The 13285-nt window shown below is 46.3% G+C and overlaps 1 protein-coding gene across 1 annotated transcript in view; it reads right to left on the bottom strand.

Annotated features, from left to right (window-relative positions):
- NHSL2 (NHS like 2) overlaps positions 1–12630 on the bottom strand; it is a 262969-nt gene extending 250339 nt beyond the window's left edge. Inside the window, exon 1 of the mRNA XM_065901353.1 lies at positions 12351–12630. Coding sequence (XP_065757425.1) covers positions 12351–12630 — 280 coding nt within the window. The remainder of the gene's footprint in view (positions 1–12350) is intronic.
- Between the last annotated feature and the right edge of the window lie 655 nt (positions 12631–13285).

The following is a 13285-nucleotide window of genomic DNA, read 5'->3' as shown; positions in this document are numbered from 1 at the left end:
ACTACAGGCACAAAATGTAAAGCCTCTGTGCGAGTCACTAACATTTGTTTCCTAAATCTACCATTTTCATTAATTTGGAATTATGGGGGAAAAGATTTCACTGTGCTATTTCACAATGGGGAGTAAACTTATGTAACGCATTATTCCAAGAGGTGAAACAGGTTAGAAATTGGAATACAGTGAGACTTAGCTATCCAGAAGCCTCAAGACATGAGTCTCTCCTAAGAGCAAAGTTTCCTGGGAGCTGGACTCTTCCCAAACTTTTTCATAAACTTTTTGTTTAATTTGCACCATTCTGAATGCAGCTCTTCCTCAAAACACACTTCTCAGCCTTCTCAACCAGATTCCTCTGAAGATGCTGCTGCCTCTTCTTGATGCCTTGTTTGTTATCCTCCGCATCAGCTGTTGCTGGGGACACAAACTAGAAGGGCTGCCTTTAGTAGCTCTTCCCTCTGATCACAGCAGGGAGAGGGGATACTAAAAGTGGCCTCCCAAAGTTTTCTCCTCTCCCTTGTCACCCTTGTCCCAGCATTTCTCAGGAGCTGATGATAGGGTCACCTAAGTGGATGCCTCAGGACTCCAAAATAGCCACAGGAGAGGTTCTGTGCTCGAAGTCAGTGCAACCACCGACCCTGGAGACGCCTTTAGACCAGTCCTCTTCCTTTCTCTGGGCAGCTGCTGGCCTAGATTCACATTCTAAAACTCTATTTCTATTGGTATCATGGAGAGGATAAAAAGAGAAATACTTTTTCTTCTAAACTGCATTTGTTGAAGTATAACAGATATGGGTTTAAAAATACTGAACACAACAACCTATACAGTTGTTCTCACTATTATGCACTGTCATTAACGTAATAATCTACCTGCATGAAATGGTGTGCCACGTAAGAGAACTGAGGAAAGCACTAAGTCCAATCTAGATGTTGATTCAGAGGCAACCATTTCAACTTCTATTTATGATTTCTGGCATAGCCTAATTTGGAACACTAACTATTACAAAGTGGAAGTTTCCTTCCTCTTCCCTGTACTCCAACAACCCTGTGCATAGTGGAACCTTAATATTCTTTTGCAAAGACAGGTAAGTTGAGGTTGATTTGATGTAGGGATCCAACCCAGTAACGTCAACAGTGATATTAAATAACTACAACATAAGAAAACAAAAGTACTGTTCTCGTCTAAAATGTCAGTGGTTGTTGATGACGTGTTATAACCAAAAAATGTAAAATAAAAGTGAGAGAGAGGCATGGACATATATACACTACCAAACGTAAGGTAGATAGCTAGTGGGAAGCAGCCGCATAGCACAGGGAGATCAGCTCAGTGCTTTGTGACCGCCTGGAGGGGTGGGATAGGGAGGGTGGGAGGGAGGGAGAGATATGGGAACATATGTATATGTATAACTGATTCACTTTGTTATAAAGCAGAAACTAACACACCATTGTAAAGCAATTTTACTCCAATAAAGGTATAAAACAAAACAAAACAAAAAAAGACGTTTAACTTTACCTTAACATATATTTATTCTTTTTATTAATAAAATTAATGGCTTCATCTTTCTAATTTCCTCTGTTCTCTTACAAAATTTAAAAAGTGTATTATCCAGTTTTAAAAAAATAGTATACTTTATCATACAGAAGACCAGTTGGCCTACAAGGCCATGCCCTAGAATGGTGCTGTCCAATATGGAAGCCACTGTCCACAGAGCGCTATGGAGCATTTGAAAGGTAGTTAGACCAAACTGAGATGTGCTGTAAGTGTAAAATTCACATTGAATTTTGAAGACCTAGTACAAAAGAGAAAATAATGTAAAATACCTCATTAATCATTTTAATATCGATTGCATGCTGAAATGATACTATTTTGGATATACTGGGTTAAATAAAATGCATTATTAAAAAAATTTTTAAGTGTATTATCTAACTTGGTATTATTACTGCTATGAGCTCATCCATGAGGTCATATTTTGTCACTTACTTTAATCTAAGCCTGTATTATAGTTCATGTTCATTATCCACAAATACATTATAATTTTTCAAACTCTGGACGGTCTCTTCCAGCTTTAACCGTCTATACCACAACAGTGGTTCTCACCCACGCCTGCACATTAGAATCACCTGGGGGTCTTTTAAAAATCCTGGTTCCTGGGCCTCATCCCCCAGAAATTCTGGTTTTATTGGTATGGGGTGGGGCCACAGCATTAGTAATGTTTTTAAGCTCTCCAAGTAATTCAGATTTGCAGCCAGGGTCTATTTTTTTTTACTCTAATTTTAAAAATAAAAAATGCAACCAGACAAGCAGAGTGAAGGATTCTACTCAGGGAGATGACTGAATTGCTTGGTGGTCTGGGCATGCTGTAGACACTACCAAGGTGTGCCCATGACCTTGAGGCTGCCTGGTTGTAAGATTAGGGCTTACTGGCTCCAAATCCATGCTGGAGAGACAGACCCTCAGGCAAGCTGCCAAATGTGTCACTGAAGCATCCTGAGGCCCCAGAAGTTTTGTGAGAAGGTGTTTCTTCACCCATAAACCAAGCTGGTTCTGTAAAACTGGTGAGCCAAGCCAGAAGCCATGAAGCCATCCCAAGGGAAGAGGTGACCAGAGAGCCGGCAGGACATTTGGACAAGGGCTGTGCCCCAAGGCAGGGGATGCTGCCTAGCTGTGCGACCTGGGTCCATCCTCTGCTGCTTCATTAAAGCCCCTCCTTGGCGTCCCAACCTGGCGGGTCCTCGTGGTCAGCCAGTACCACATATTCTGTGACAATAAACATCTCAGATCTACCAGAACTCTCGGTGGTGCCTCGGCTTCAGTTCCAAAGAATTTGCCCCCTTGGTTGGTGAGGCAATGAACAGATGTCAGTGGGGGAGAATGAAGGGAGGAGTCAAAGGAAAGGAAAATCCTCGGATTGGGAGAGATGAACCCACAGCCGTGGCTCCTCCGTGGGCACACAGGCAGGCATTCTTTACATATTCTGCAAAAGGGAAGAATGGCTGCAATTCGGAGCTGTTTAGGAAACATTATAACTTCATCTTGACAGTATCCCCATCCAGGGATTTCAAAATGTTTTGTGGAATTTCATCATCTTAGTATTTAGTGATCATAAGCAGGATTGTGGCATATGGGCCCGGCATTTTCCATACATTATTCTGGATCCTCACGACAACTTTCTGAACTAAGGAGCATTAACCCCCTTTTAAAGATGAGGGAATAAAAATAAAAATAATAAAAAAAATAAAAAAATAAAAATGAAAGATGAGGGAGTGTGGTTCTGAGACACCCAAATCAGCTTATAAGTGTTGGGCAAGTCAGAATTAAACCCACAGGTGCTGCTTCCAAATCCCAAGATCCTTTTCCTTAATATGTCATTCATTGTTTGGTTTTTCTGTTTATTAAAATTAATACATGTTCCTTTAGGAAATTTTGAAAAATACACAAAGGTACAAGAAAAGAAAAAACCCGCTCCCATAATCTCATAAAGAAACCACTGCTATCTTTGTTATCGTTTGCTATCATTGTTACCACCCTGAGATAACAACGAATGTTAACATTTTGGCACATACCCCTCCAGCTTCTTTTTTATGTATGTGCTTTATTTTGGATAATATCATACATGCAATTTAATACCCTGATTTTTCACTTAGCATTATTTCACACATTTCCACATATCCTCATATATTTGTTTCGTGCACGATTTTTATTAGTTGCCTAGATTTGTACCACACATAGACCTGTCAACATTTATAGAACCACACCCATATTACTGAATAAGTTGTTTTCATTTGGGGGTTAGTATAAATAACCAAAAGATGCAGTGAGGATCTGCAAACATTTTCCCCACAATATCTGATCATTTCTTTAGCATAAGGTCTTGGAAATGGAATTACTGGGTCAAGGGGGGAAAAGAGCATTTAACAACACCACTGGAATTGCTGACAGCTGTGATGCATGGCCTCCTGCAAGAGCGGACAGCGCCCAAGGCTTTCTGGTAAAGTAGACCTCACTCCCCTCAGGGCCTGATGGTTGGGAAGAACAATATGAGTTTGACTACTTCACAGATACTGGGAATCAGACTATAAATTGCCAGGCAGTTAATTACACTGTTCTCAGAAGCAAATGATTCCACTTAAAAACAGCTGAATCATTTTTAAAACTCATCTCCTCTTTGAGTCCGTTTTCCAAGGGAAAAAAATATTTTTCTGATTTTCCCCTAGATGAATTACAGACCATTCTTAAGAATCTATGCTATTTAGAAAGAAAAAATAAAATAAAACATACAGTCAAACCTCAAATGTCCCCACTCACAAAAAGGCAGGGGCATGAATAATATATTTCGCTCTGGAATGCAACTGGATCCACACAGCCCGGGACATACAGGCAGGTAGATTCTTGCTTTCTCTCCCTCTTTCTATCTCACTGTGGCGTGGAGTGCCTCCTGGCCTGGACATCTTAGGGAGACCTAGGACTTGGCTCTGCAAAGCAGGGAGGAGCCAAGGTCACCCAGGTCTCATCTGCCCAAGGATAATGAAAACCTGAACGTAGGTCAAGAAAATCTGCAGTTCCTATTATAGCTTCATTTGGACCTTCCTAAGGCTCTCCAGTATCCAGTTCCTTGGTGAGCAAACAGGATGTTAGAGCTCCCCCACCCGACCTCCACCCTGAGGGCTCACTCTGAGTCAGGAGGTGCCTTGCACCCTCTCCTCCTGAATCACTTGAGTTAGTTCCTCCGCCGCACTAGCCCTCTCGCACGCATATCCAGGGCTTAGCACAGGCTACCTTCTGAGCCAGGAATTCCCTCCCCCTTCTTCTTCAATTGGCCAGCTCCAGATCATCCTTCAGAACTCAGATACCACATCCTCCCCGAAGCTTTTCCAAGCCTCTGAGCTGAATTAGGTGAGCTTCTTCTGCCTTCCGATGACCCCCGCAAGGCTTGCTTCCACGGCAGTACGATGATTCCAGGTTCTCCCGGCTGGACCATAGGGCTGCATTCTAGCTTGGCTCTATATCCTCAGAGGCTAGCACAGGGCCAGGCCCAGAGTCAGGTGCTCAACAAATGTGTGGTGGTTAGAAAGAAGGGAGGAACTGAACTTAATAGGTATTTATTAAGTGCCAAGCACTATTTTAGGGACTGGAGATATGGCAGTAAAAAGAGATAAAATCTCTGCCCTAAGGATGTTTACTTTCTATTGAGGCGCTTACATTTTAGAAAGAGAGAGAGGGAGGGAGGGCAGGAAGGGAGGAGGGATGGACAGAGATTGCTCAAATCTCCCAAGTTAAGGACTGAGCCTAATGGTTTGTACACAATTAGGCCCACTGCCTCACATACAAAGCATCTTGGTGCAAGCCTACTTGTGCAAACACAATCCACACATCTCCTATTTGTGGCATTATTAATGTAGCCTTGTCCATTAAGTTTTTGCCATCCTATGGAGGTTCCTCAAAACATTAAAAATAGAGCTACCATACAATCTAGCAATTCCACTTCTGTGTATTTCTCCAAAGAAAATGAAAACACTAATTCAAAAAGATACATGCACCCCTGTGTTCACTGCAGCATTATTCACAATAGCTAAGATATAGAAGCAACCTAAGTGCCATCAAAAGATGAATGGATAAAGAAGATGTGGTGTATAGATACAATGGAATATTACTCAGCCATAAAAAAGAATGAAACCTTGCCATTTGTGACACAGATGGACCTAGAGGGTTTTATGCTTAGTAAAATAAGTCATACAGAGGAAGACAAATACCATATGATTATACTTATATGTGGAATCTAAAAAACAAAACAAATGAACAAACAAAACAGAAACAGCATCATAGATATAGAGAAAATACAGGTGGTTGCCAGAGGGGAGGGGGTGGGAGGGATGAGTGAAATAAGTGAGGGAGATTAAGAGGTACAAACTTCCAGTTACAAAATAAAGGAGTATTGTGCGGATAAAGTGTAGAGTGTGGGAAATATGGTCAATAATAATGTGATATCTTTGTGTGATGACAGATGGTAACTAGACTTATCATGGTGCTCAATTTGTAAGGTATAGAAATATGGAATCACTATATCGTGCACCAGGAACTAACATAGTGCTGTAGGTCAATTATACTTCCAAAAACATACAAATAAACTCACAGAAAAAGAGATCAGATTTGTGGTTACCAGAGAGGTTGGGGTGAGGGGAGGGGGAACTGGCTGAAGGTGGTCAAAAGGTACAAACTTCCAATTATACGATAAGTAAGTACTAGAGTTGTAAGGTATAACATGATAAATATAATGAACACTGCTGTGTGTTATTTATGAAAGTTGTTAAGAGAGTACATCCTAAGAGCTCTCATCGCAAGGACAAATATCTTTTTCTTTTTCTTTAATTTTGTATCTATACGAGATGATGGACGTTCACTAAAACTTATTGTGATAATCATTACATGTAAGTCAAATCATCATCCTGTACACCTAAAGTTATGCAGTGCTGTATGTCAGTTATATTTCAATAAAACTGAAATAAAGTAAATAAAGTGAGAAAAAGACATTGCCATCCTGTGTACTCTAACTTGAAAACTTCAGGGAGGGCTTATCTGAGTGAAATCATGGAATTCTTTGGAGCAGGGAAGAGCTGAAAGCTTGAACCAGGAAGGTTAAGCCAGTGCTTCCCAACAGAGGGTAGAAGACTCTAGAAGGCCATCTAGATAACTCTGGAGGAGTTATCACAAGAACTCCATGAGTCTGCAGATCTACCAAGCATTGTTCATCTACTGAATAAGCACTATTTTACCTATGTATGAAGAGAAGGTCATCAATTTTAAACCTACAAATTCATGTAAAAGCATTGCTGAATTCACAGTAGCACTCTATCATTGTTTGGGTTTTTTGTTTTTTTGTTTTTTGTTTTTTTTACCATAGGGAATTCTAAAAGTCCAAATTCCATCCTTGGACCGCGAACCAGACTAAATGGAAGATCCTATGGGGTGTGAACTGGGGTCCATATTCTGGCTATCTTCTTTCCCCCACCTAGAGAAGAAGACCGGATGCCCAGGCACCCTGTGCTGATGTGCTGGGAAACAAGATGGCATCAACCCCTGCAGACTGGGAGCTCTTCGAATGAACAGACTGGGTCTTATTTACCTGTGGGTCTCTAAAACCCAGCACAAGGGTTGGGGGCAGGGAGGAGACAGGACCCAAAGTTGTGCCCTTTCTTCAAAGTTAGAAAGTAATGATCTGAGGAAAAGGTGATCTGAGTCCCTCAGAAAGGGTACATAGATCAGCAAAGCTAGTAAGCCTGTTAAGCTACTTAAGCTTTGAAGAATAATAAATCCATACTTTGGAAACACGTATGTTAAACACATTTTTGGTAATAATTTTACTTTCTCATTCCCCTTGGCTTTTAATAAAAGTGCCTTTGGAAATGCCAACCAGGCTCTGCTGTAATAACAGAAAATAGTCAGGATGTGGGTGTGCGATAAGATGTGTCCACAGTTGGGTTAAAAGCTATTAAAGAGAGTAGCAAGTATAAAGATGACAGAAGGATTGTGAGGGAAAGATCCAATGGAAAGGTGACCTTCAGAAGACTGTCAGTGTCACTAGCCCAGCCACCCCTTCCCAACTAAAGATTATTTTTCCAAGGCTATTTCTACTGAAAGCTTAAAGGAGACTGTTTTAACAAGGGAGCCTCTTGCCTCACATCTATTCTCTACATGATGCAAGGTTGACCTTCCTTCCTCCTCTCCACCTCCATCTCACCCCCCAAGTCCCAGCTGCAGAAACCCCAGGAGGCCTGTTCTCTAGAGAACCCCTCAGTTCCCAAAGGTAGCAGTAGTTACTCCTTATCCTGAACAAGTTCCAGCTAGAAAAAAACGCCACAGCAGTGACTCTCAATGAACAACTGACTTTGAACTTAGCATCCCTGAAGAGGGCAGAGCACTGGCTTGGATGGCAGAAGGCCTGGCTTCTAGATCAAGGCCTCATGCCACTGACCTGCTGTGTGACTTAGCCAGTGCCACATTCCGCAAGAGGCAGATTAAGTCCATGCTTAGGGCACCAACAACAGGAGTACAAAAGAGAGAGAGAGAATAAAAGAATCTAATAAAAAGCCATTTTAATTTCAACATACAGGTAGAACTTCGAGTAATCTTTTAAAATAAAATTTTATTTGAAGGTTTAATATTGTTTCATTTGGAATTAGGTATGGAGAGGCACTATAATCTTTCCAGCACTTAGGGCTACTAAAGGTCTTGATCCAGCTGGGTGCCTTTGGACAAGTCCCTTCCTTTTTCTGGGCCTCAGTAGTCAAGTATTATGGTGCCCATAATGGTTAATGACCAAATTTTTGGTGTCACAAAGTACAAACTGACTCCACCCAAGCCAGAGGAGTACAGGGACAAATGATACAAATTCACTGCCCTCCTCCTGACACCTAATCAATTCCATAAAGATCAAAATTGAGCCCAAGAGCTATAATTTAAATCCTCTCCTATTACTCTACTATTCCATCATCCTGACACTTTTATCGCTTTAGCTGTTGATGTATCTAAAAAAAGGAGAAGATTAAATTTCTTGTTTCTAAAGCAGAGGAAATTCTAGTGGACATTTCGGTGTCCAAATTTCCAGGGAAGATGTTTTCAACACATGGAAATACCATGAAGCAGACCAGGAATTTCATGGTATTTAAAAGAAAATGGGCTTGCTCCCCCTCCCCACTCTGTCAAGCCAACTGTCTCAACAGTTTCTGGGGCTGACATGTAGGACACAGACAAAACTGAGCCCTGGTAGAGTGCCTGTTCCAAGTCCTCCAAGCTCCTCCTGCTCCATCCAGCTCAAGCAGGCCCCTCCTCAGTAGCCATGACAGTCAGGTTCAGGGTCTACCATACCTCATCTATTGATAAACTGGCTGCAGTCTAGAGGTGCAGTTTCCATTCTTCATCTCCATATAGACTTACAACAGTCTCCCCTCACACCGGAATTATGATTTAAACATACATAAACCAGCTGTCCTTTATGATTTGGAGCCAGAGTTGCCACAAAGTTGGAAAATCAAGAGGCAGGAATTTCACATAAAGGTGAAGAGGGAGTTTCCACCATCTACCCAACTGGCTGTATTCAAGCCAAAATCATTGCAAGAAGGAACAGAGCATCTTTCCCACAGCAAGTTCATGGGCTAGTGTAACATGATAGCTCCCCAGTGTTATTAAACATACCTAGCAGTTGTCTAGTGCTTTAGTGACTTCCTTGCTTGCACAGGAGATATTATACCCCCAGGCCAATGGCCTGATTGCTTTTGTAATTATCATTTAAGTACCTACAAACATTAAATAGATGTTTGAGGGAGAAATTGGAAAGCTTGGATTGACTCAGCATATGGTGGCAGGAATGGAGCTATTTCCCACTGGCTTTGACCATGCCATTCTTGAGATGAAGAGTACAGAATCCAGGGCACGAATGCAATAAAGCAGGTCACATTCAAAGCCAGATGCGAGGAAAAACGCAAGTTATAGGCAGGGTTATGCCAAGGGTGCGGCAACAGCTACAGATCCACAACCAGAGGAGCCTGGTGCAGTCCTGTAACACGCCCTCTCCTTTTTCCAACCCCCATCCCCCACCCCAGAACAGTTACAAGAGCTTCTGGGGCAGTCTCAAAGGGGTTCAAGTTACCGAAGAACAGCCTTCAGTGGAGAAGAGGGTGTTGCCAGGCAACCAGCCCAGCCCAGTCCCACCCTTGTAACCTTGAAGATGGTGGGGACACGACCCCTGATTGTGGAGAGAAACACCTTGGACTCCTTTAGCATCAACTTTCTCCTCCTCTGTCTTTCTCCCTCTCCTCTCCCTGTCCTCCCCCTGCTGCCTCCCTGCCCGGCCCAGCCTGCAGTCTGGTCTCTGCAAGCCTGAAGTCTATGGGCCAGTCTGACTTGTCATTACTCAGTCCGGAGGTGGCAGCCAAGCTGTCCCCACAGGAGGCTACAAACTGCTGGCCTGTCAGGCGTCATTCACTCTGGCCATGTTGCTTCCAAACCTTCCTTCCCAGTTCTTTCCTGCCCTCATGACCAAAGAAACAGCTAGAGCAAGAATCTGGGGGAAATCCAGCCAGATAGAGGATATACAGGGTAAAATGCTGACTGGGAGTGCCCACCACCAGCAAAATGGTCAGTAACGGAGTAGGAGCTAGGAGGAAAAGACACAGGGAAGAAAAGAACAAGCCTTGACAATGGTGGGGGAAAATAAAGCATTTTTAATTGGGTTCAAAATATAATACGCAACCTGCTTGAACACCTTGTTGAAGCTTATGCCTGAGCGACACAGGGGTGGCCAGGTGGTGTACTGATTATGCGCCCCAGCTCCCTTTGCATTTGGCACTTGTGCTCAGATCATTGCTGAGAAGGCCTAATTTAAGTGCTACACAATCAAAACTCCTGAAGAGAAAAGTGTGCAGTGGGAACCTCAAGGGGAGTCTAGGGTAGGGCATTAGACCAGAAAATGGAAAACCAGACCTTCTTGCCAAATTAAGGTAGCTGTGTTCCATTTACGCAGCAGGCACCTCAGTACCTGAGCCTGCAGATAGGTACAATCTCAAAGGCAAGTAGCCACACCAAAGATGAGAGATAGCCACTCTCCCAGCTCTTGCAAATTTCAAAGAAGCCAACCCAATGCAATTTATCCTAAGAATTGCTCCCTTCCTTTAAGAGCTCTCCACTGCATGAAGCCATCTCTTTCCCAAGGCAACTTGGTGAAGCCATTCCTTCCCTCACATGGAAAGGACAGAAAGGCACAAATTGGAAAAGTAGAGCCTCCTCACTGTCCTTAACTTACCCTGCTGCGCTCAGTAGGTGGCTCTCTGCAAGCTGTGTGGGGATTTGGAAAATGACTCCCCAAGCTGACTTATCAAATTTCTCCTAGGCTAATCCTGGTAGTCAGTGGGACCTCAGAAAAAAAAAATCAACAATGACCTTCCTACCCTCTCTGTTAACTGAGAACTAACCAGACCTAAGGCCCCAGCTTTCCTGCTCCCCTGCCATGCAGAGATTTCTGGTCCCATGTCTACATTCCATCTGGCAGTCAACTGTATCTTCCACCTTCCTTTCCCCACAGGACCCAGTTCATTTTCTCCACAAGTGACCTCCACCATCAACATCAGAGGTCAGAGAGTTTGGGGAAGAGGGGTGCCAGGGCCTACGACACCTATTCTGTGGAAGGCGTAGGAGGGAGGTGAGGTCTGCAATGGAGAGGGGCTGACTCAGACACTTCTTTCCCAAGGCAGCTGGAGGCCTGCAATCACAAGTCAGTCAGTAGCCATATTCTGCCTCCATCTGAAACTTCCTGTCCACACTGGTCTTTCTCTCCCCTAACTTTCTGGTGGCACCAATTGGCCCTGGTACCTGGCATGCCCCAGCTGAGGTCAACATTTCCAGCACATTCAATCCCCTTGCTTTCTCCAAAAGTCCCGCACTCTAAAGGATCACAGCATTTCCACGGAGAGAGGATTCCCCATGCAAAGTGTTGGGGTCCCAAGTAGCAAAGCACAAGGGCTCGCGTTGCCCTCCTGCCCTCTCACGAGTCCTGTGTGCTCAGCCAGAGCACCACTGGGTTTCTCAGGCATGGCTGATTTCTAAAGGAATCACAGAACTGATGACAGTTGCTTTAAACGGTTCTCCCAAGCAAGTCTGTGCAGCCGGACCCTAGGGGTGAGGGGTCAGAGAAGCCGGCTGGGAGGCGGAGAGTCTCTCCTCCCCACCACACCCTCCGGCCTCTCCTGGAGCACCAGCTCCGAACTCGCGGGGGAGAAGCGGGCGGGTGGGCTCTCAGACACTTCTTCGAGCGAGAGCCGCGATCACACTCCAGCGCGAAGTTGCACAGGTTTAAAGTCGGTAGGCACCGCTGCCAGGGCTCCTGCCGCCGCGTAGGTGGCCGGCGGCTCCGGCGCGCTTTCCTAAGTGACTGAGCTCCTAGACTGGAGCAAAGACGCCAGCGGCGCGGCCATTTGGTTCCCGACGCCGCGAAGGCTAGGACGCCTCGGGCCTGGGGGCGGCGCCGAAGCGGGTCCGGACCCAGCAGCTCCCGGGGACCCCCGCAGGACCCCCTGCCTTCTTCCCCAAGATCCCCAGAAGGCGGCCGTCAACCCCAGAGCCGGGAACCCCGAGGGCATATGGCCACTCGGGACGGCGCGACCGGATCCAGGAGCAGGAAGTTCCAGCTGGAGTGCGGCGGGCGTGGAATCTGGGAAACGGGATCCCCTCGTTCCCTGAGGGGAAGGGAGGGGAGGGCCGAGGAGGGGCGGGGAGGACGGGGGAGGGGTGGGCGCAGAGCGGGCGCGGGCTGGCGCCCCCAGAGGCGGGGTGCACGCGGGGCCGCGGGCCGCCCGGGCGCGGCTTACCTAGCTCTTCCTCGTCGTCCTCCGGGCCGAGCAGGCGGCAGGGAAGGCGGCGGCGGAGGTGCACGGTGCGGCGGAACAGGCTGTCGGTACGGCGCCCCAGGGCCAGCAGGTGCCCCTCGAGGTCCTCGAGCAGAGCCAACGAGTGGCCGCAGAGGTCGGCGAGCTGCCGGAGCAGGCTGAGCGCGGCCAGGTGGCTCACGTCGCGGAGCTCGGTCAGCGGCTGCGGCGGGTTGCGCGGGCACAGGCGCTGGGGTACCACTGTGCGCCTGTAGAACGGCATCCCGGGCGCGGGCGCGGTCGCGGGGGACCAGCCTGGCGGCGCGGCGGGCTCGCCCCGAGCGGCACCCCTGGCCCGAGCGCCCCTGAGGGGCGGCCCCAGCTCCGGGTGTAGCAGGCCCCTGGGCGCGGGCCGGCGAGCGGGCGGGCGCCAAAGACACAGGGCGGGCGCCAAAGACGCCGGGCCGGTGGGCGGGATGACGGGTTCCCAGTCTGGAGTGCCGTCTCCCCCCGGGGCTGCACACTCGCCGGAGCCACCAGTCCCTCTGACTCTGGTTCGCTGGGCTCCTCCTCCTCCCCGCCTTTCTCCACCTCCTCCTCCCTCGCTCTGCTACTTCGGGATCCCCCCACCCACCTTTTTTTTTTTTCTTTTGCGGTCAGAGACTCACAGATTAATGCTTGATCCGGGAGAGGAGGCAAAGGGAAGTAGGAGTAAAAAGATCGAGCTGGAGCGTGAAAGAAGGAATGTCTGCGTGAGTGGGGTGTGTATGTGTGATGTTTGTTCGGTACAGTATGTGTGCCCGCGTCCTCCTGTGCAGCTCCAGTCCCAGTACTGATGGTTAAAGTTTTCCACTTTGGTGTGTGTTTTGTTTTTTCGTCGTCGTTGTTGTTGTTTTCATTTAAACTTTCTTCGTAAATAATAGAAATTCAAGGGCACC

The sequence above is a fragment of the Phocoena phocoena genome, chromosome X (assembly GCF_963924675.1).
Source record: "Phocoena phocoena chromosome X, mPhoPho1.1, whole genome shotgun sequence".
Classification (NCBI taxonomy): Eukaryota; Metazoa; Chordata; class Mammalia; order Artiodactyla; family Phocoenidae; genus Phocoena; species Phocoena phocoena.
This window is presented reverse-complemented; position numbering and strand designations above follow the sequence as displayed.